This window comes from Gallus gallus, chromosome 4, assembly GCF_016699485.2.
Source record: "Gallus gallus isolate bGalGal1 chromosome 4, bGalGal1.mat.broiler.GRCg7b, whole genome shotgun sequence".
NCBI lineage: Eukaryota > Metazoa > Chordata > Aves > Galliformes > Phasianidae > Gallus > Gallus gallus.
This window is the reverse complement of record NC_052535.1, coordinates 5,879,898-5,903,006: the sequence shown is the minus strand read 5'-3', so window position 1 is coordinate 5,903,006 and position 23,109 is coordinate 5,879,898. Positions and strand designations below refer to the sequence as shown.

At 34.4% G+C, this 23,109-nt stretch overlaps 1 protein-coding gene across 9 annotated transcripts in view; it reads left to right on the top strand.

Annotated features, from left to right (window-relative positions):
• Positions 1-23,109, top strand: part of DIAPH2 (diaphanous related formin 2) — a 159,865-nt gene that overhangs the window by 9,118 nt on the left and 127,638 nt on the right. For 4 of the 9 annotated variants that reach the window (XM_015278157.4, XM_015278156.4, XM_040698664.2 and 1 more), the window contains exons 2-10: positions 3,949-3,981; positions 6,323-6,499; positions 7,578-7,682; positions 11,792-11,812; positions 17,043-17,182; positions 19,478-19,552; positions 19,635-19,704; positions 21,079-21,215; positions 21,715-21,823. In XM_015278157.4, the coding sequence (XP_015133643.3) occupies positions 3,949-3,981; positions 6,323-6,499; positions 7,578-7,682; positions 11,792-11,812; positions 17,043-17,182; positions 19,478-19,552; positions 19,635-19,704; positions 21,079-21,215; positions 21,715-21,823 (867 nt within the window). The remainder of the gene's footprint in view (positions 1-3,948; positions 3,982-6,322; positions 6,500-7,577; positions 7,683-11,791; positions 11,813-17,042; positions 17,183-19,477; positions 19,553-19,634; positions 19,705-21,078; positions 21,216-21,714; positions 21,824-23,109) is intronic. The other 5 variants (XM_040698665.2, NM_204210.2, XM_040698666.2 and 2 more) reach the window with 3 other exon arrangements.

The following is a 23,109-nucleotide window of genomic DNA, read 5'->3' as shown; positions in this document are numbered from 1 at the left end:
CTTTTTTTTTTAAAAAGGCAGAGTTACTGTGAGGCACATTTGAAGTAACATTCTGGAACACTTATTTTGGAATAACTATATCAAAACAATTCTTGACTTACAAAGTGCAAAATTGATCTCAATTTGATTCTTGCATGCAAGCTATTGATTAAGCTTTTTCATTTCAGTATAGCAAGGATATTTTGCTATCTAGCAAAATTTGATGTGCATCAAATTGGCTGTACATTTTCCTTTCTTTTTCTGGCCTATTCTGTGCGCAAGAAGCTGTTCTGTTGACATATGTTATAGAGCATCTCAGACTATGTAAAAGCTATTATAAAGCTAATGAGTTTGACCAATTAAGTATTAGCAAAAAATAAGCTGCCAGCTTTTATCTTCAGTTCTTAAAAATAGATTTTTTTTTTTTATTGTGAGGTTGAACTTCACTCTTACTTCAAGAGTTTTTACCCTTTTCAAGGCATGCAGCCCTTTTAACTACAACTATATGCTTTGAACCTTGGATCGACCCTTTGATTGAATGTTAGATTTTTTTCTTTTAAGATGAGCAGTGCATGGTTAACTTTAAAAATGACAGTTCTTTTTAAGTCATTGTGTTACTGTGCTTTGATTTAAGAAAATTCTCTAGTACTTACATGCAAGTCTGTGTTATTCATTTCTGTATACTTGTTTCCCAATTGGCAGTGCACAAAAGCATAGCCCAGTAAAAGTGGTGGGCTCTGTTTGTATGTACTTTGTGTCTTGCAGAGATAGTTTGGCAATAATTCTTAAATGAAGGTGCTTGTAGCTCTTGAACACCTCTTGCTCTTGTAGGTAGAATAGATAGTGAAATAAATGTCACAGTCTACTTGAAATTTCCGTTGTTACTATTTGAGAAGAGGGTTAAACAGGTAGAAAATAGCTGCTGGGAGGGAATTTATGTAATTAACAATAGAGCAGAAGACACATAGTAAGTTGCTAAAGTTGACAATGCACATGCTGTGAAGAGTTCAGTGAAATACTGAGAAGTTTATTAAAAATGATGTATTTTCACTTTGTTAAAGTTTAAGAAAGGGAGGGGTATGCATATTTGTTTTTATTATTTAAAAGCTAAACAAACCACCTAAATACTACAGAACCCAACCTAGCAAAATCAAAGCCTTCAAAGGAACTACTAGCAGTATTTGATTCCTTCATAAATAAGTTGGTGGTTAGGTCACTTTATTTTTTTTTCCCACTAGTAATAACCTTGATATAACACACACACACACACACACACAAATGGACAAATGCTGGAGCAATGGAGCTTGGCTTTTCCTCAAAGAATAGAAATTGTAGGTCCAGAAATACCAGTGCATGTGGACTGCAGTGCAACTTAGTAGTCAGAGCAGCTGCTTAAACTGAATTTACAGCTGCTGTGATTTACACAAGGGCTTTCTCCTCCTTTTCCCATTCTTTCCTGTTTGTAGCAGCTTCCTGGGAAAATTCTTTGTCCTGCGGGCAAGAAGGAAATGAAGCAGGATGTGAGTAGAGAGGAATTATATTGTACATAGTAATGAGGAAGCCAGTAGTATCATTTGACTTTGGTACAGTTGGGAATTCCTGTTAAAAAGAAGCAGGAATTCAGGATTCCAGGTGCTTGTAATGGACTATGAGGAATGCATGAAATGTTAAAGGAGGAAGTAAGCAAGAAGAGTTGTATTATCATAATACTGTAATGTTTTATATGCTTAGATTACCCTGTGAATGCTTACATATTATTAAGTTTTTATCATGAATTCGTGAAACAATTGTTTTTAAATGTTAACTGATGGGATTACTGCTTATCTCAAGTTAATTAGGAATTAGCTTGAATCTCAGAGTACTGTAAAATAACCTTAATGGAGTTAGGAAGCCTATCTTATGTCTCCAGGCTTTTTTTGAAGTTCAAATGGGTTAGGAATTAAAAAGGTCAGAGTTAAATAATAATCAGTTTACAGATGGAAGCTTCATCAAAGCATACTGCCTGTACTTGCATCTCTGTTATTTGGGAATGGCTCTACAAGTGCTGTAAATAAATTGGACAGTGAAAGTGCAACTGTTCATGAGAGTCGGAGAATGTCATTTTTGAGGACCAGTGTATACGATATGATTACTATGCCTCAGTTTTCTCTTCCCTCCTATTTGAGAGCAGTGCTGAGGTATTCAGTGTTCCAGCTCAATGTTTTAAGCTTTGTACCCTCTGCTGTTATTAGTCACAAAGCTTGGTGACCCTCTGACTTTCACTGTGGAAGTTGTCTGTCGTCTTTTCCTGGTATTGTTTACTTTGGAATGGTCAGTCTCCTCTTGGACGTGGGAAGAAAGTACAGTAATTGATGTCTTCAGCAAGCTGGGAAAGGGTTAATCTCCTTTCATCTTGTATTGCTGTGGCTGTCTTATAGGTGGCTGAAAGAATAATGCCGGAGGACTGACTACAAAAAGCTGCTGATACCTTAAACTTCCTCCGGGGGAGGAAAACTTTTGGTTTCTGTTCTTCCATGAGACCAAAAGTGGTAGTTAAAAGACAGTGTGATTTCACTGTTAGTGTAAGAGGCTGTCAATCTGCGTGTCAGTGACTATCTGCAGGAACATAACTGCTTTTGCCTCTGGTTCGTATCACTGGTTAGTATCACTTGCATCTGTTAAATGTGGTGCTTATCTTGAGTAGCTACAGGCAGCACTGTATCTTGTGCACTGTAAGGAGTTTTAAGAAGTTTGCTGCAGATGTCTAGGGGGGAAAAAAAGGGTGTGAGGTATCTTGCTTTCATATTCAGTATTTTGCCCAGAGGAGTTTGAGTGACAGATGCAATATAACTATAGATATGGAGTAGATTATCCTGCTGGAAGTTCTGGGAGAGATTGACAATACTTAAATGAAGGGTGGAAAAACGTATTTTTGGTGGAAGTGACAGCTGAAACATACTCTGAGTTCCAGAACTTATTGCTTACATAGTTGTCTCTGCTTTGAAATTATGGTTGGATATTTTTCCTCTTGGACTTCTTGCTGAATAATCTTCATTTTAGAAAATCTTATCTGTCTTAAAAGGACATTTTGGTTTTAATTTCAATATTGGAGTATTTTTCTTTGGACTCATACTAAATTTACACATTGATAATATGTAAGAGGTTTAGCTGGAAGGAACATGTTTGAGATGCAGTTAGAAAGGTAGGAGATTGGTGTTAGCATCTGGAGTAGTAAGAGAAGAATATTTTATTCTAGCTGTGGGTCCAGAGTCTGGCTGTGATGGAGTAGTTTTTCTTTTGTAGCACTCCGTATGGTGCTGTGTTCTTGTTAAGTGACCAAAACAGTTTGTATAATGCACCAGTGTTTTAGCTTTGGCTAATTAGTGCTTTTACAGGTCAAAGATCTATTTCTTGTTTCTTACAACTTCCCAGTTAGTAGGCTGGAGATGGGTGGGAGGCTGGGAGGGGACACAGCCAGGATAGTTACCCTGCACTCACCAAGGAGGTATTTCATGCTGTGTTATATCATACTCGGCCATAAAACTGGTTGGGAGTTTTGCGTACTCGGCCATAAAACTGGTTGGGAGTTTTGCCAAAGTAGCAGTTGCTTAGTCTGTCTGGGTATTGGTCTGCAAGTGGTGATTTGCATCATTTGTATCCTTTGGGGTTTTGTTTTTATTTTTGTTTGTTTTCCTTCACTCATTAAATTGTCTTTAAATAAACTCATGAATTTTGTTTTACTTTTGGCTGTGTAACTCTAATTCTGTTGGGGTGAATGGGTGGAAACGAGTGGGCCTTGCCTGCTAGCCAGGGTCAATCCACTGTCCTGAATACATCTGAACATTTATTTTTCATTAAAGTTTTTAAGAGTGAACCCATTGCCCCTCCTTCCTACATTTTTAATGTTATAATACATGAAATATAGATTTCTTTATTCTAAAACATTAGGTAATCTTTTTCTTTCATTTGTGTGTGTTTTTGTTTTGATAGAATATCCAAATAAAAACTTTGGCAGATGATGTGGTAAGGTCTTTGGAACGTCTTAATTTGCAATGATAACTCACGCTGCATGCTGTCTTACTCCAAATGTTGTGGACAATCTAACACGTTCTTATAAGGATATAAAGCATTAGATTTTAGAAAATTGAGTTACTGTACATCAATGCCTTCATTTGTAACAACTTGAAGAGAATTAATTGAAGAAGCTTCTCCAAATTTATTTAATTGAGCGTATTCAAAATATTATGGTAATACTATGGATGTGTTGAAACTGTTGGTGTTATTTCCTCTGGCCTTCTTTTCAGTGGTAGAAATCTACAGTGGTTCTTCAAAATTAGCCAAATGATCCAAATTGAATTACTTTGGCTAATGAAAACACACTGCATTACAAACACCAACTTCGTATTTAGAAGCATTAAGTTGGTAATTTTGAATACTTCCATATGCTTGATGTTATTTCATTATTTCAAAATAGATTGCAGTAAAATTACCAACTTCTGTTTTCTCTATACAGTAGTTAAGCCATGCTGGCCTTTTAGTTCATATGTACACTTTACTTATCTGTGAGATTTTTTTGTCTTTTAAGTAACTTATTAGTTTTGTCTTTTAAGTAACTTAGTCTAATTAAACAAATTTATTGTTAATGAAACAGATCACATTACAATGAAAAGTGATCTTAAGTGACTTTTTTTGGCTGCTGAAAGGGCACTTATTAAAGTGAAGGAAGAATAGAACTGCATTTGATGTCTGTTGTTTAATTTGGGTCCTGTCATTCCAGCATTATGTTATATCTTGTGGCATTTTCAGTAGGATGTGCCCTACTTTCAATTTCCAAGATCCATAAGTAAACTATTATTATAAAAGTGTGTTTAGAGTATATTTGTTGTCTTTTTAAAGGATTTTATAATATCCTTTTAAGTGATGTGTTTCTGTCCACAAATTTAAGACTTATTAGAGGGAGGGAGGAGAAAAAAAACCCAGAAACAAACATAACTCACTAAGAATTCGGGGGGGGGGGGGGGGGGGTGCAGCTTATCTAGGGATACTCATTGTTCACAAATTTAAAATAAAAAAAATCTAAAATCTCAAAACACACACAGGAAAAAAAAAATCCCAAACAAAGAACAACAACAACAAACCCACCACAGCACAATGAAAGAGGAAAAATAAATGAACAACTGTAGCTTGTATTCCAAAGTACTTATTCAAATTCTCCACTACAATTTGGACTAATGTAAAATTAATCCACATTTCCTCCAAGTTAAATACTCCTTTGAATTTTTTTTGCACCTCACAGATATCCTGTAATTTCAGAGAACATAAAGTTTGTTTGTGTCTTGATACTTGTTGTGATAAGTGCTATGAACGATAGTGGTAACTCTATATAAGCTGCTGTTACATGAAAGCACATCTTAATAGGCTGTTCCATGCCTAGAACAAATATGCTAGTATTTGTTGATGGAAACAGTTAATTTACCAAATCTTATGTAGACCTAACCTTTCCAGTGTATATGTATGTATGTTCATGCATATATATTTATCTCTCTACTTAGCTTCTGTCTTTTACAGCAGTTTTACTGACATCAATAATTTCTAACTCTTTATCCAAGTCTTTTTAGGGTAGAGTTAGTTTTGCAATAATACAGTGATGATTGGCCTTGTAAGGAAGGTATACTTCTTGGTTGTTTCCAATATTAACAAATTAACTGGGTAAGCATGCTTATTAAAAAAAAAAAAACAAATAAAAAAGGGAAGGGGGTTGGGTGTAAGGTATATAACAAGTCAGCCTTAACTGGTGTTGTTCTACAGTATGCTTTTACTAATGTCTCTCGCACGTATTTAACTATGAATGGCTGCTTCTATGTGAGTAATCTTTTATATTTCTTTTGAAAATTGCCTATTAGTTTCAGGAATCTGTGCTTGAAAAGCGCTTCAAGGAATTGTGAAATAGGAGCATTAATTCCTCTATGAACTTTATTTTACGTCAGCAGGATTGTTTTTATAAGTCTGAACTCTTGTGAATGCTTCCTTCCCAGCACTGGCTTTTTCAGTTGTCCTCTAAAGCTTTAGAGCTCTAGAGGTGAGGTAACACTGGACATGACCTTTGTGGTACTGTATTTTCTCACTTCTCAGGATAATTAGGGAGTAATGGGAAAAGATCAACTCTGGATTTTGGAATTTGACATAGATTGTATACTTTTGAAACTGTGAGTAATAGTCATATGTCATTTGCTTAAGTTGTTTGAGTTTTACCTGTGCTACTGAAATTATTTAAAAATATGTGTATTACTACCATGTAATAGAGTTAACATCTCTGCTTTGTATCTATTGGTCACTGCTTATTTTCAAATGGGTATCTTTGCAGCGTGACAGAATAACAAGCTTCAGGAAATCCACAGTGAGAAAAGAGAAACCGTTAATTCAGCACCATGTTGACACACAACCTCCTATTAGTGAAATTCCCCTCGCCCAGGCGCTTCTGGATGAACGATGCATGAACTTATCTGAAAAGGAGGTTATGGATCTCTTTGAAAAGATGATGGTAAGATGTTTTATGAGTGGTTTGTTTTGAGTTTATTACATAGTAGTAACTTTAAAATGTTGTTGATTTGGAAGTGATGGCACATAAACAATAGAGTGACTCAGAATGGATAAGTAATTTAAACATACAGAATACCAGCAACTTCTTTAGAGGAAGCAAAAGAAAAAAGCCAGAAATAAAATTAAAAAACAGGCTGGTACTATTGGTTATTCCATTAAGATAATAAATATATATTTTAACTGCAGTAGTTAGACATTACTGTTGAGAGATAGTTTTTAATAAATTGATTATTAAGTTGAAACACACTTAAAGGGAGATTTAGGTTAGATACTAGGAAGAAATTCTTTACCTTGAGGAGTAAAAAAGGAGTGAGGCACTGGCATAGGCTGCCCAGAAAAGTGGATGCCCCATCCCTGGAGATGTTAAAGGCCAGGCTGGATGGGCCTGGACAACCTGATGTTGTGGGATACAACCAGTCCATGGCAGGGGTTTAGAAATGCATGGGCTTTAAGATAACTGAAAACTATTCTATGAGGCTATCTGTGATTTATGCATATTTTATTTATCTAGTAGGATGCTTTGTTGTGTTTTTTTTTTTAGGGTTGTTTAATGTGTTACTTAGAACACTTTCACATCTACCCTTGTTGCAAGTTAATAGTCTGGTTAGATATAGCAGGGATGTTGTCAGTGTTAATAAGTTGTTTTTTTGATTTTTTTATAAGAAATAACAAGAATGTGGTAGGCTTATTGAGCACTTCTGTTCAATATTCTAGTTTAATTTTTGAGCCAAATTTCATTAATGGCAGTTGCTGCTAATGCAGTCATGATTTTGGCTAACTCTTTAGAACAGCAGATGCTTGGAGGGACAGAATTAGTTGAGAAAATCAGGTAGATCAGAATTAAACAGACTGAAATACAGATATGCTTGAAGAAGTCACTTCTGTTTAAACACGAGCAGTTGAAATAGGAAAAGAAGTATAAAAATAGCAATTTAAAAAAAAAAAAACAAAAACAACCAAATAAAAAACAGACACCATGAAATAAAAATCCTGATGTCATGTGATCTGTTTCTTTACAGGAGGACATGAATCTTAACGAAGAACGGAAAGCTCCTCTAAGAGAGAAGGATTTATCCACAAAACGTGAGATGGTTGTCCAGTACATTTCTGCCACTGCTAAATCTGTAAGTAGTTTCCTCTCCAGAACAGGTGAAACTAATAACTTCAATTTTTTTGTTTTGGATTTACCTTCTAAGGGAGGGGAGGCTGCAAAAAATCTCTACTTACACAATGCAGCTGCGTCTACAACTGTGTCTGCAACATTTGTGTTGTTTCTGAGCAGTGTGAAAACTAAATGCTGTTCTGTAAACCACAAGAAATTGTAAATCTACTCATGTAGAGATAGATAATATTTTTGTGCAATTTGTTATATGAATCTCTGGAATGAAAAGGACTTGGAAAGGGCAGCGTGACTTCATAGTTTCAGTAATGACATCTGTACTGTTTTCAGTGGTAAAGAATAAAAATATTGAAAGGATTTAAAATGGAAATAAAGTCAGTATTTTAGCTTAATTTGAATATGTTGAGTAGTGCAACTGGCTTGGAGATGGTACTAAATATTCTGCTAAGAAATATCCTGAAGGTACATTGCATTGTTCCTTTAGTGAAAATATTGTCTTAAAATACAATTTGAAAATGTTTTTGACTAGAAAATTATATATTTAACCTTCTAATTGTGTTGGTCATTCTATATACTGAAAATGATAAAATAACCCTTAGCTAATGTATTCTCCCTGAAGAATTTTTGAAGTTGATCTATTTCAGGGTAATGGAAATGTGATGGAACCACTGTATGGTTCAACGTTGGTTGGGATGAAGAGACAATTTCAGATACTACAGATGTGTAATTTATTTTCTGCAATAGTGGGAATATTACCACTAAATAGATATAAAATGAAACTGTTAATGCCTTTTCTGTGCTTAAAAAATTGACTATGGCAAATATTATTTATACATAATAAGAGAATGTATCACAAAACTACATGGATGTTGTATGAAACATGAATGCAGATAGATGTTTTGATTTCACTGCATATCTGCTGCATCCTGACTTGTGCCTCTATTTGCTGTATATAGAACTTTAAAGGAGCTTGTACTGAATTCTAAGGAATTGAATGAATTGCAGTACTGCTTAGAGCTTATCTGTTCTAGGAGCAAGCGGTAGAGGAGGGTAGCTTTTCATATTCAAGGAGCAGTAGCGTACTTCATGTGATGTAGATCTGTTGTCAACGTATTTCTTGATTTAGATGAATACGTATGGTTTTATTCAAAATTAGGATAATATATCATTCTTTTTTACTCTTAACCTTTTAGTGCTATTATATCTTACTAGAAATTAAGCCTGTTAAGTAGAATAATTCCTCATATACCTAAAAGCTGCAGCACTTCTTTCTACATAGCTGAGTCTCCTTGCAAGAAACAGATAACGCTATATTTAATATTATCTGCTTCTTGATTAAATGAGCTTTTGGCTTTTAGAATCAACTGGGTGGAGTTAAACTTCAAGAAAAAAAATCAAAACTAGAATCTCATGCAATTGTTAAACCTAATTGCTTTGCATTAGAGAATATGAAGTTATATGAGAAAAAACTTTAGCAAATGATGACCTACACTTCTGAGAGTGGTGATATTCCTACACATAATTATCTTAAACAAAACCAGCAGTCTTTTACTCTGTTATGTGAGTAATCAACTGCTTCAAGCATTGTGTTGCTAAACATATAAGTCACTCAAACTATTCAAGCTTATGCAGTGAATATTAGAATATTTTCAATTAATGTACTTTGTCGAGACTATCTCTGAGAACTATTACTTGTTCTGTAATGTTTTATCTTTATTTGCTAATCAGTTTTATTTCTCAAATTTTTTGTAATAAACAAGAATATTTTTGTTGAAGCACTAGAAATTTTCACAATGGAAGTACCTGCAATTCTTTCCCAAAACTAATTAGGAGATGATGCACTCTCTCTTCTTTGTAATGTTATTGGAATGTAGACTCCTGGATTACCATGATACAGTAGTAGAGTAAGAAAAGCATGACTACCATTGCATGTCTAACTGCTGGAAAATTTTAACAGACTACGTTACTACCACCCTGTGAGATGCAGCATGGGGGAAGGTAACAGAATCAATAACACATTGGCTCACTGACAATTGAAGTGGAGGGGGAAGACAGGAGACAACCCACCAAACTAAAAATCCCAAATACATGAACATATGCTTTGATCTTAAGTCATCTTCAGTGTGAACGTTTTATAGATGCACAAGATATTTTTTTCTAATAGAAAAAGGGCTTGTATCTGACTTTATATGCTCCTAGCAATGGAATCACAGCATTTGAATGTAGTATTTAAGTCTGTTTGGAGCCATGAGTGACCTTTTTTGTCTCTCCATACCCTAAAAATAGTTAACATCTTAATTGAAGTACAACTCAAATGTAAAAATATTGATTGGAATCTTATAATAATGCAAAGCTTTGCTTTCATTTTTAATTATATCTTATGTTTAGTTAAACTGCTATGCTGACTTAGTTGAATTCAAGACCTAACCAGTTTATACCACATCCTGACTTGGCAAACTTGATTCTCCTCAGGACACCTTCAGTTCTATCTTCTGTGAAATCACCAAATTACATAAGAAATGATATTATGTAATTTTTTCTTCCTTTCTGTGGTCACAGATAACTATTCATTTTTCATCTTTCCTCTACTGAAGATACTTTGGCCTTTTTCTTCTGCTTAGAGCTCATGGCTTGTGAAACACACTGGACATTTGATGTGGCTTTTCCAGTTTCATTCCATGTTTGTTTTAGTTAAAGCTTTTGAGCTCTCTCCACTCATCTGAAATATGACTCTCATTTGCTCCTGTTGTCTTAACCAAATTTAAAAGTCAGTGTTTCATATCCTTTGCATTGTATGCCATCTGCAGCACTTTGACCATGCTTTTCTGAAACACTGTGCTATCCTCAGAATTCTGGATGAGAAAGGAATTTGATATTTTCCGTGGATGAAAAAAGCTTTCCTTTTCCTTGGAGGACAGAGGAAGCAGGGAAGCTAATAGGCTGGATCCTTTGATGTTGAGTACTTAATCTGTGGTTGATTTCTTCTACTGTTTGAAAATTGTACTTGGGAAATGGTGAAGGCTTAGAATTCTGTTTCAGAGCTGAACTTATTGACGTCTGGTGTTGTACTGAATGAGTTGAACATTGATGGGAGAACTCTGTAAATTAGGAGGAAAGATTTCCTGTCTGGTAATGACAGTTCATCTTGTGCTTCTGGAGGAAGCTTCATCAGCACAAGGAGAGAAGAGGTGATTGTGAAAGACTTGCAAGGACTGTCTTCTGAAAGGGTTCCTAAATGAGTAGTGGAAAATATGAGTAGAAAATGAAGCAGGTAGAGGCTGAACAGATCCATCAAATTCAGATCACAGCAAATAGCTGACAAGAAAAGACCTACAGTATTTAGGGAGAAGTCCGTAGTGCTAGATTATACAGGAACATGGTCATTTGCACAAAGTGGTAGAACAGGGCCTAGATGTACTGCTTTTCTGTGAAGCGTTGACTCTATGTGAAGTCAACTTCTTGTTCATGTATATGCAGAAATGCTGTTTGATGGTGAAAAAGAAACATGTCAGTTTGGAAATCACTGGTTAATTATCCATGTAATTAAAAGTATCCATACTGAGCATTTGAAGAAAAATGCCACATGAGTTTTTCTGAAATGCAAGTTAGATTTATAACTGTAGGCTGTTTTTTATTATGAAAACCTAATTAAATTCAATGACATCATCTAAATAATTCAAAAGTAGCATTGTAAATGAAGTGTTATATGTACAAGGAAGTCAGTATGACATTTGTTTTTACTGTTTTTCTCGGTGTCATGTAAAATATCTGACCTGATCATTTTAACAATATGGCATATCTCTTTAATCTCTCAAGATGTTGATGTCAAGTTAGATGTTTAGCTATTTGTTTATAAATGTGTAAAGTACTGATGATTCATCAGTGGAATGTAATTTTGAATCATTTCTCCTACAGAAGAACTACTGTTTTCCTCTTGAGGAACTGTAACTCTTAAACATTTTGATAAAAAAAAAATTGAGTACTAACAAGTAAGCACTGAAAAAGAAATTGTGTGATGCTACATCCTACTAAGTACTTTGCTGTGTTTATTTATGTATTATTATTATTATCTTTTTCACACAATAACTTCTCTTGGCTGACCACTGCATGCAGATAGTCGGAAGTAAAGTTCCGGTGAGTATAAACATGACAGTTTTGTTTCCTTCTTACATTTTGATTTTTAGAGATGAGGTTAGAATAATCTGGACTTCTGTCATGGATTCAAAAGTTTAGTGGGCATTACTGCATCCATCTTTCATCACAATAATTATTGACTACCAAAATCAGATTGGCATTACCATTATAAATTCAGTTATTGCACTGAGCAGGATCCTTTTTGAGTTTTTAAGAATTTGTTTCCAGAGACTTGAAACTAAAAATTCATGTTGTTCATCATGAGCAACAAGCCTTACCTTGCTTGTTATTGAGGGCAGTCAGTGGAAACTTTAAGTTAGTCGCTGGCATATTTCATTCTGTCTAGATGTGGATTTTGGTGATGTTCTAGTTGTTAGCAATCATGGGTGGTTGTGAAAACATCAGCTGCTGGATATCAGTGTGAATAGGATTAACGTAGAGGATAAGTAGTTTAAGATGAGATCACTTGCAGCGTAGCTTTTCTCCGAATAGGTTCTCTGTTACATTTTATATTAAGTCACTGTTGAATTTAGTAAAGTTTAGTTTTCTTAAAGAAGAAATTGAGGTTTCATTTATATCATTTATATGAATTCATTCATATTTATTTTTTTTGATAAATCCAAAAGACTTTCTGGGAATGATTACATACACATTTTAAATGATCCCTGAAAGTAGAGATGGATGGATTTTATTTTTAATTGTAGCCAAAGCAAGCTTTTCAAGTGTAGCAAGGTTTATTACTTAAATTGTATTCAGTACTTCTGTTTTATATTTAAAAGGAAAAGCCTCCCAAAAACCGAAAGGCCTCTGACAGAAAACTGCCTAATAGTTACCTCAGAATTTTTTATTAACCTCCAACCAGTTTCAAGTAATTCCTGCTTCCATGTCATTTCCTTAAAGCATGAATAGATAGGAACAGTTTCTTTGTGAAGAAATTTAATGTAGGAAAACGGTTAATGAAGAGTATAGTATAGGAGGATGTTTTTGTCTTCATAACTGTTCTTGCTCTTTGACAGACCTCAAATTAATAGTTCTGTGTTAAAAGCATGTTTTTGCACAAATAATTTGCAAAATAGAAAATAACAAACACGCCTCTTAGTGTATGGCTTCTGTGTCTTATTGTTTAAATAATGCATGCATCTTGTGCATCTTCTCAGCGTGGCTTTGTTTTGTTTGTTTTTTTTTTTTATTGGATTAATCTGCTGGAATGCTGTGAGCATTAATGTTGTACTCTCAGAACTAGAATGATAACATTGAAAAATAACTGCAAGTAAATACACCTACTGTTTTGTGAGGGCCTCCAGGCAGACAGAGCCTCCTGGGTGACTGACAGCTATCTTGTTCACTTCATTTTTTTTGTTGTGTATGTCACATACAGTTATTTTCCTGAAGATTTACAGTTCTTATGTCTAGGCATGAGAACTTTGGACTGTTGATGCTATTACTATTACAGAGATTGCAGTAATAATTCTCAGCAACTGCTAGAGTTGCAGAGAAAGAGGTTTGCCTGTTTTGTGGAGAATGCAGAGGTTTAACTCAAGCTTAACTAGGGACATCACATGCTACTGCTCACTTTACATTTTAGCTGACTGTTTAGCTGCCTTTCTTGTCTTTTCAGGATGATGATAATTCCACAGAAATGGCAGCTGTAAATATTGCCTGTGAGATGCTTAATCTGGATGTTCTGATTTAGAGTTAGATTGTTGGTGCTGTTTGTAATAGGTTTTCATGTTTCTTAAAATGTGAGAAATGAAGTGGTTATGCACTAGGTGAAATCTTTATTTCTAATATAAGAGCTGATGCAATGTTTAGTCATGTGAACAATGTTTTTTCAAATAAACAGGGCTGCCACAAAAAAAAAAACCATAATCTGGCTTCATTGTTGTATTCTAATTAATATGGCAAGAAATCAATTAAATTTTAATGGACAGTATGTAAGACCCCAATAATTTAGTGTGAGATATATAGAGAGGGGGAAGGGTAAGCTACTACTTCCATTATATTAATATTATGCAGGTACCAATTGTTTCTGTGAGAGGTACAGTAAATTGAAAGGGGTGACCATTATGACTTTGTGATATTCCTGATCTGCTTGATCACTTTAATAAGCAGTATCTGCGTAAGCAGAATAGTTGAAACATCTTGAGTTCTTGAGCTGAACACAGTTGTAGTTTGAGATCTAATGAGTTCTTAACTATCTGGTGTCCCAAAGAGGAGCAGCTTGTACAGTTTTTTCTGGTCTGGTACTTCAGAGTTAAAGCCCATCCATTTGATGTGGGTATGCTCAACAGTTCTTCACCACTAAGCAGACAGAATACCTACTTATTTCTCAAGAAGCTCAAAATGCTTGAGTTCCCATTTTGTTGGACAGTAGTTCTAAGGCTTATTCACTGGCCTCCTCTGGTGACACATCTGAGTAGTGTATAAAGCTGGGCACTTCCAAATACCCCTGTAATATTTAATGTTACTGGTTGAGGAGTTTTCGTGTAGCTAGCTTTGAGATCACTTGTTGCCAAAGTAGAAGATAAGGTGCAAGTAAAAATTTTAAATCTTTAATTATATTGCCTGGTTTTCCAAAGAATAAAAAACTGTGTAGAGACAAAAACATGCTTACATTTTTCTTCACTGTGTTGTGTTGTAAGCTGTCTGTCCTGTCACTGTTGTCTCTTACAGCCTGGAATACATACAGCACACAGTTGAATTGATTAGATTTACACTTCTTGAGAAAGCATACTAGGCTTTCTTTTATACATTTGTTTTCTGTGATACTTCCAGGAATTCCTTACAGCATGTTTCTTTTTTCAAAGTTCATAATTTCTAACTTCTTCAGAGAAGAATTTTAAATGTGACCTAAGCTCTCATTTGAGTGATTATTATGCATCATGAGTCATTCACAATGACTCAATTGCATACCTTAGTTGTAATACTGAGGTGAGTGGCTGTGAAGTAAATCAGTGTGAAAATCAAAAGTGTTAGAAACTAATCTCTCCAAGTTCTAGTGTGGGACCAAGCCATTTGAATCCCTTTGTACTTCATTTTTGACTTTGATCTTATCAGAAACTTGCACATGGAGCCTATTACTTAACTGAGAGTTTGTACTCTTTTTTTTTTCCTAGACTGTGCATTCAAAATAACTGAGAAATATGTATATTAAAACCTGAGCCATGTAGAGGCATAGCATTACTTACAGCGTGCAAATCGAACTCTTGAATAAGTAGAAGAAATAGTTCCTGGTTGTAGTGCTTCATTTAGTATGTCTAGAGGAAATATAGGTGGAGTGAGACTGAGAAAATGCTTGCCGAAAATAATCCTGTAAAGAAGCTGAGAATTCTCTAGCATAATTTGGAATGTTTGAATGAAAGGCTTTGAGAATGGATTTTGAACCACCTGTTCTGAAGAGGAGAGAGGGATAAAAGGGAAGAAGAGAGATTTCTTATTGTTATGCAGTTAAAGATGCTTAGTCCTGCCAACAATGGAGAAGAATACCTGTTCTGTAAAACATGATAAGAAGATGTAGGGGATCCTGCTATCAGTTCCTGTACTTAATCTGTTGATAACTATACCTCTTTTTGAGGGAACCTTCAGTTTTCTTTGGAAAACGGAGCTACATAGAGGAGAGGAACCTCACTGATGTCCCAAGTGCCTATTGAAAGAAAAACAAAGCAAAACAGAGGCAGCAAGAGCATATCCTGGTTTAGATATGAAAGAATCTTAAATTCCTCATCTGTATAGGAACTTTCTTTTGCAGTCTACAGCAGAATGCAGTAGGAGGGTTTGGTGCAGGAAATAATCTTTTAAAAGCCATATATCTCTTCCTCTTTGAGAGAGCTTTTCTAAAGGTTTAATTTAATATGTAATGACACCTGATTGGAGCTTGGGTTATTTTTTCTTTGTATATTTGTGTAACTTACAGCAGTGCTTCTGTGTTGTGATTTTTATTTATTTATACACTCCAGATTTGAGGAACATCTATTTTCTGAAATGAAAAAATTGTGTATAATCTTCCCTAGGTTTTCATGCAGTGGAATGGACAGCATATATTTGTTCTTGTTTACTAGTTCTTTACACTGTCTTTCAAAATAATGGTTTTTTATGTGCTATTATGTTTTTTAATAAGTAGTGCTAATACTTCTCTAATTTAAAGCCAAGTTTATCTTTCATGTAACATCATCTTTTTGTTTAGGAAATTGATAGTGGCAGACTGTAGTTCTTTTATATTCCTTTTCTTATCTTTCTCTCTATTCTGGTCCTTTCATGCATAACTGGCACATTTTGTTTAGCTAAAGGCACACTGCATGTCTGCAGCAAACATCTTCAAAAGCTGACTCAAACTTGAGGACACTCTTGACTTAAGACATTCATAGTCTCTGCCTGACTTCTGTTTTTGTTAAAATGTTTTGTGAACGTTTTGGTAACTTGGTTATATGCATTAATATTGGAATATGGGTAGGTCAGAATTTCAGTAAAGCAAAACAAACTTGAAATTTTTAGTGTTGTGGAATGGTCTCAGTAGAAGGTTACAGTAGTCAAAGATCCTGATAGAAATAAAACCATGTAAATGTAAATGCTGTTTTAGGTCTGAAACATATATTATTGCCTTTACACCCATGACACATCTTTATCAGATTCTCTTCGGTTGAGCTTAAAGAGGTCAGGAGCATTAAGGGACTGTGTTTACCCTTAACCACTTTTCTTAGATAAATCATCTTTTCTGCAAATGATCAGAGCTGTACAAAAGATTAGTTGCAGTATTTGGTAAATTGTTTTGCACACTGTCTGAATGCTAACTGATTAACATACACTTGAATGCTGAAATAGCTTTGTAAATGGTTAGTCCTCTGTAATAGCGCTACAGCAGGGAGATGAGCTCTGTGTCAATTCTTCTACATCATTTATCATATAGTGTTTTGAAATAAATGCTACATGAGATTGTGTCCTAAGCAGTCAAATAAATACAACAATGACAGGAATACATTTTTATAGCCAAGAATGTAGTATGTGAACTTTGCTCAAGAAAGTGAGAAAGATTCCAGAAAGGTACTTACCTTTATGATGCAAAAGTTAACATGTTCTACATTTTAAGAAACCTGAGTGATTTTTGAAAATAGTTTTGTGAAGAAAAGAGCAATTTTTGAAATTCATGCAAAAATATTGATCTTATATATTGCCACCTACTTAAATGTTACCATGATTTATGCAACATTAAGGAGCATTCTGTCTTCTGTGATAGGGTGGACTCAAAAATAGCAAACATGAATGCACGCTGTCATCTCAAGAGTATATTCATGAGTTACGATCTGGAATTGCAGAAGAAAAACTTCTTAACTGCCTTGAATCGTTGAGAGTGTCTTTAACCAGCAACCCAGTTAGGTAAGTAATTTCTGCTGAGATCCTTCTGATGAGATCCCTAGTTTTCTTCAAGGAGGAAATTATATTAGTTTGTACAGCTGCTCTACTTTGATATTAAGTGAGACACTTAAACAACAAAATCTTGTCTTTACCCTGCAAGTGACTTTATATATAAAACTAGAAAGTTTCTCAAATTACTGTTCTCAAGATACGCTCTGAAGTTTGTCTTAAGCGCACAGATTTTTATCCTAATGCATAAAGAATTGGCAACTGGATGGACTTAGTACATTACTACTTAAATTTTTTTTGTTTCTGAGGAATATTAGCTGCTAGACCTCTCTTGTGTGAGAGAGCTTAGGTTAGTGATGATGCTGAAATCATTCAGCTTACTGATACCCAACAAGTTATGTGATGTTGGGAAATCCTGAGAAGTTGTGGAAAGTTTTCCTGTTTGCATAAGAAGCTTCAAATGAAAGTTTGACTCTCAAAGCTCTCTCCCAAAGCTTTTTTTCAGGTAATAATAATAATACTTTTGTAGGGTTGGTTTGGTTTTTTTTTAAATGTTGTATTCCATCATAGTGTACTGTATATCCCTGTTTCTCTGTTGCCCTTTGCTTGTTTTATTTATGCTCTATTGTACCTGCTATTGTATTGTATATGCTATAATTGTCTTAATTAATGCATATAAATCCTGTTAACTTGTTACAGCTTCAATTACAGATTGTATTAAAGCTTCTGCAAAAGAAAGTGCTTGTGGTTAAGCTTTGAGTTCTGTGTTAATTTGAGAAGCAATTAAATTATTTTTTTCCTGCTTTTCCATATGCCACTTTTTCTGACTATGACATCATAACATATGCTTTCTCAGAGTATATTGGAAAAACTCTGTATAGGGAGGCATAAAATACACCTTTATGTAGAAACTTGCTTGTAAGGTCAATAAGAATACAGGTGTTATAAAGTATTGGATGATCAATAAGTATACAGAGAAGTTAGGCTTAGTAAGATTATCACGTTGGAAATCATAAATAAATAGAAGTGCTCACCTGTGTTGTAGGCTCACAAGAAACTCCACAAGGAGCAATCTCCAGGGAGAGATCCTTCCTCAGTGACAGTCAGCCCCTAAATGGGTCTAGGAGAGGTGGAGCCTGGCTCCACCCCTTCCAGTCACACAGGTGAATTGCCTTCACCTGTGTTCCCATGGCTGACTCAGTGCTCGCCTCAGGTAGTCAGTCAGAGGTTCAGGCTGTGATTCAACAGTTCCCATACATTGTTCTACTGCTACTTCACAGTTCCTTGTATTGTGTTCCAAGAATGATTGCCTAAATCATTCCTGTGATACTTTGCATCCTGTTACAAAGAGTAACGAAAAAGAGTACAACTGCTCTATATTAAGTGATGAATAGTTGCCTAGAAGGTATCTTGACAATCAGCTGCTATAAAAAGCAGTTGCAGTTAATAAGCCTGATAGTGGAACTCTCTCTGCTATAATTGATCTTGAGAATGAATTTTGTATTGATTGTAATAAATTTTGTTCCTACTCTGGATGTGAATGGTACAATTGTATTCGGGCTAGATCCAACTAGTTTTCTAAGTCTGTTTAGTTTAAACATGAAACTTTGTTCTTACTGTGAACTACCTAGACTGAGTCCGTTTTATTTGAAACAGAAGTTTTGACTGAAGTTGTTAAAGTACTGTATGTCCCTAATGAGATGCTGATAAAAACTTTGTCATATTTCTGTTATTGAAGAGGCATAATGTAACTTTGCTAACAGAGTTTAAATGATACAAGATTATTATTGATTAGTTTTTTTTTAAAAAAAATCTGAATTCATTGGTTTTATTGGAACTTTTTCAATGTCTTAGAAAGCATGGTTTAGGACCATATGGGGAACTGAATATTTTGAAGTGATTTTTGGGGGATAGAGAGGGTACATTTGAGATATGGGCAGATTTAACTTCAAGGATTAAAAGAATTTGTGTGAATGTGGGATTTTTTTTTCCATTAGTTGCTGTGTGTGAAACACCCCATACACACGCTTGTTGGCACCACACAGTAGTTCTTAGCACGCTGGAAAATGATAAATGAGTTGTTTGCAGTTGTCTGAAGTATTTTTGCATTTTGTGTTGGCTCATAACGAAGTCAAGTTTTTGAACTAAGCATTGGTCTTAATGGTTGTTTGGGTCATCCTGTAAAGTGAGACTTAAAGCACTGTACCTGAAGAGATGTACTAGCAGTATTGGAGGTACAGAGGCATAGCTTTGCAAACTTAATGTTGATTAATAAATAATGAAAACCATTTTTCCTCCTTTTTCTAGCTGGGTTAACAATTTTGGACATGAAGGCCTCGGACTACTTTTGGATGCCTTGGAAAGGCTTTTGGATAAGAAACAGTAAGGAATTGAATCATTTGAGGGGATGGCTGGGGTTGGCTAGTGAATACTGTACTTATGTTATTTTTTCCTCCATTCCAAGACAAGAAAATATTGACAAGAAGAATCAACATAAACTCATCCAATGCCTTAAAGCTTTCATGAACAACAAAGTAAGAAATATTTTTAACTTGTATACTTCTAGTATGATAGTTTTTTGGTTTCAAGATGAATGTGGCATGTTGAAATTTTGAAAAGGAAGGGTATCTCGTATATCCATTGTCAGCAGGCTAGAAAGTTAGTGTAACTTTCTATTGAGTCTTGTTCAAATATCTTCCTGTTAAATGAGTTGTCTTTACTTTGTTAGTACTAATGATATTTTAGGAATGAAAATATTTGGCAAAAGATAACCGTTTGCACTGGAAGTGGATAAGGAAATTAATTTCCATGTGGAAGGAAGGAAAAATACTTTGGGATTATGTTAATTTTTTTTTTTAATAAAATGCACTTTTCACTTGATCTATAACATTTTAGCTACTGTTTCTAAGTTGGAATGCAGTGGGTAAAGAATAAAACATTGGTTTAGAGTAAGTTGAATCTATTTCTAATATGATTTACTCCTGTTTGAAGTATGAGAAATGGTTTTAGAAGTTTACATGTTAAACTTGAGAGTTACCTATCAGTATAGCAAAATTATCCAGGTGATATTGCAGTGGTTTATTCTACACCCATAATAAATGTTAACTGTATATTAAAGTTAATTTTATTAACTGCTATTATTTAGTTTAGTAAAATTTAAAACACTTACGGAATAGCTTGCTGTATGCACTGGATGTTTACTCAGATCTTTTAGCCTGTCTGATGATGTGGGAATAGTAAATTTCAATGTTCATGTTTCTTTTTTATTCTCCTTGCTATTCCTGCACATAAAGTGTAGCATCCAACAATTGGAGGTCTGATTTTTCTAACCTGTAGTTAATGAAAATTGATTAATAAACAAAAAAAGAAACCAAACTATTTTTAAGGAGATGACAATCTCTAAGGTTTGGGTTATGGGTTTTTATTTTTGTCTTATACTATTAAATTTCCTTTGCAGGTATACAGTAAATAAAAGGCTGTTTTTTTTTTTTGTTTTTTTTTTTTTTACCTCTCTCATTCAGAATGTTGGGTGAAATATTTTGACTTAGCCAGAGACTGGTACACTTTTGGATTGTAGGGGTATGTGAGAGTAGTAGAAATGTGAGAATAAACTTTTTATACTTTTGAGGTTTTTCAGATAAAGAGTAGTAGTAAATGGGTCTCTGACTTTTATGAGGTTGAGTATCTTTTTTAAGAATTCTTTTTTTCCTTGGGAAAAACCTTCACATATAAGATTTGAAGACTGATTTGCATCCCAAGCAGTAACAGCCAGAAGGCTTTAGTAGAACATTATCAAGTTTCGTGCGAGAGTGTGTGTCTTTGAGGATACCTAAGGTTCTGAAATCTGATGATGATGAGTATTTGAGGCAAATATTATCTTTTCACTGTAAGCTTTTTGTTTATTTAAGTATGGACTGCAGCGGATTCTTGGAGATGAAAGAAGTCTTTTACTTCTGTCAAGAGCGATCGATCCAAAACAACCGCATATGATGACAGAAACAGTGAAAATACTTTCTGCCATTTGCATTGTTGGAGAGGAAAGAATGTAAGAAAGATGTTAAAGCATCATACTTTATTTTGAATGTATGAGATGTTAGTTAGGAAGCAATGAGAAAATTTGTCTATGAAACAAAGGTAATGTGTTATGTTTAGTTTTTTAATGCTTCTTATAGTTTAAATGAGAAGAGACTTTCACCTGTTCTGATGCATTTATGCAGTATTAAATCAGGGAAAAGCAAAGTATAAGTAGATAATCTGTGAAACATGGCCTGTGTGGAAGGTCTGAAAAAAATGTAATGGCTTACTGTGGAGGAGACTTATTGAGCCATAACTGTTTATAAATGGCTGCTGAAAACAAGCAAATGTAAGTAATTTCATATATACCTGGGAAATATGATCAGGAATTGTAACCTTGCCACAGGGAAATCTATCAGATTTAAAGACAGTTTAGAACAGTGCATGTTTTGATGCAGACAGTTGTCTGTGTCCTTAGAATGAGAATGTTGGCTGTGGTATGATTTTTGACAGTTTAACTTTTTTCTTAGTCTGGACAAGGTCTTAGGAGCCATAACAACTGCTGCTGAAAGGAATAATAGAGAACGCTTCTCTCCAGTTGTTGAAGGACTGGAGAACCATGAATTCTTACAACTGCAGGTGGGTTTAGTAGTTTTGTTGTTGTTGTTTGTTTTTCTAATATATGCTCACTGATACTTTTGCGTGTTGTTTTCTAATATTCTGCATGAAGAAATGGGTGTGAGTTTTTTTTAACTTTCAAAATATGATTTTGTATGCTGACATTTTCTAGGAACCACAGCCAAAAGTTTGTATGGATATGAAGGATTTTAAGTTATTCTTCCTGATAATGACAATTTCAGTTAATTCCTGACCTATCCAATTCTCATAAATTTATCACAAATATGTCTGATTTTGGCTGTGTTTTTTTTTTTGAGAGAGAGAGAGTAGTGCAGTGGAGTGTTATTGCTGCTTCTGTCAAAAAGAACTGTGCTCTCCCAAGTGAAGTAGTCATTTTAGGATACTGAGTCCTTTACTGTGTCACATATTCATTACTGCTTACATTTTAGCATATAAAGGCTTTCTACTGTCTATATACACCTGAATAGCCCAGAAATTTCTATTAGAATGTAACATATTATTTTCATAAGAAATTCAACTTATTTTCTTCTCGTAATGCAGCAATTACAGATTTCATGTTGCTTAAGTACCACAATAGAAAGATAAAGAAAGCTACAGTTCAGGAAGAGCACAAAATTAAACTACATGGAAGGTATCCTCCCTTTTCATAGACTGTATGTTATCTACAGCTGTGCTCTAAGAAGTTTGGTAAAACTTTATTTTAATCATCAGTTTTTTATAATATCCACACAGTGAGGTTTCTGCTTTACTTCAAAAATTGTCAATTTTGAAAATATCAAGCCAGAATTTCTTTTATGAAAATGTATTAGTTAAATTACTCAAAGGTTGGCAATTAAAAAGTATTAACAAGAAATGATGTAAAACAAACAAAAAAAATTTACCTACTTGATAACGTAGAGAATCCCACATGCAACTCAGTGATACTGGAGTCAGTTAAGACTGTATTTATTTTTATTGTTTTAAAGTACAGAAGTAGAAAAGTTATAAAACACACTTGCATTTTTTTCCCGTAAGTTTTTAATCATATTGTCATAAATAAGCAAATTATTTTCTAATATTAGCAATTTAGAATAAATATAAAATATAGGTTGAAATGCTTGACAAATGCTGCCTACTATGAACATGGGTGTTTCTGAAAGCCTGAGATTAAATGAAGATCAATGGTCATATCTTTCTACCTCTGATGTTCTTTTGAAATCATTTTTAACTGAAATATTTCCTTATCTTTCTTTTGATATTCTGTAATATGATTGCATCTACTCATTGCATATTGATCTAATACTAAT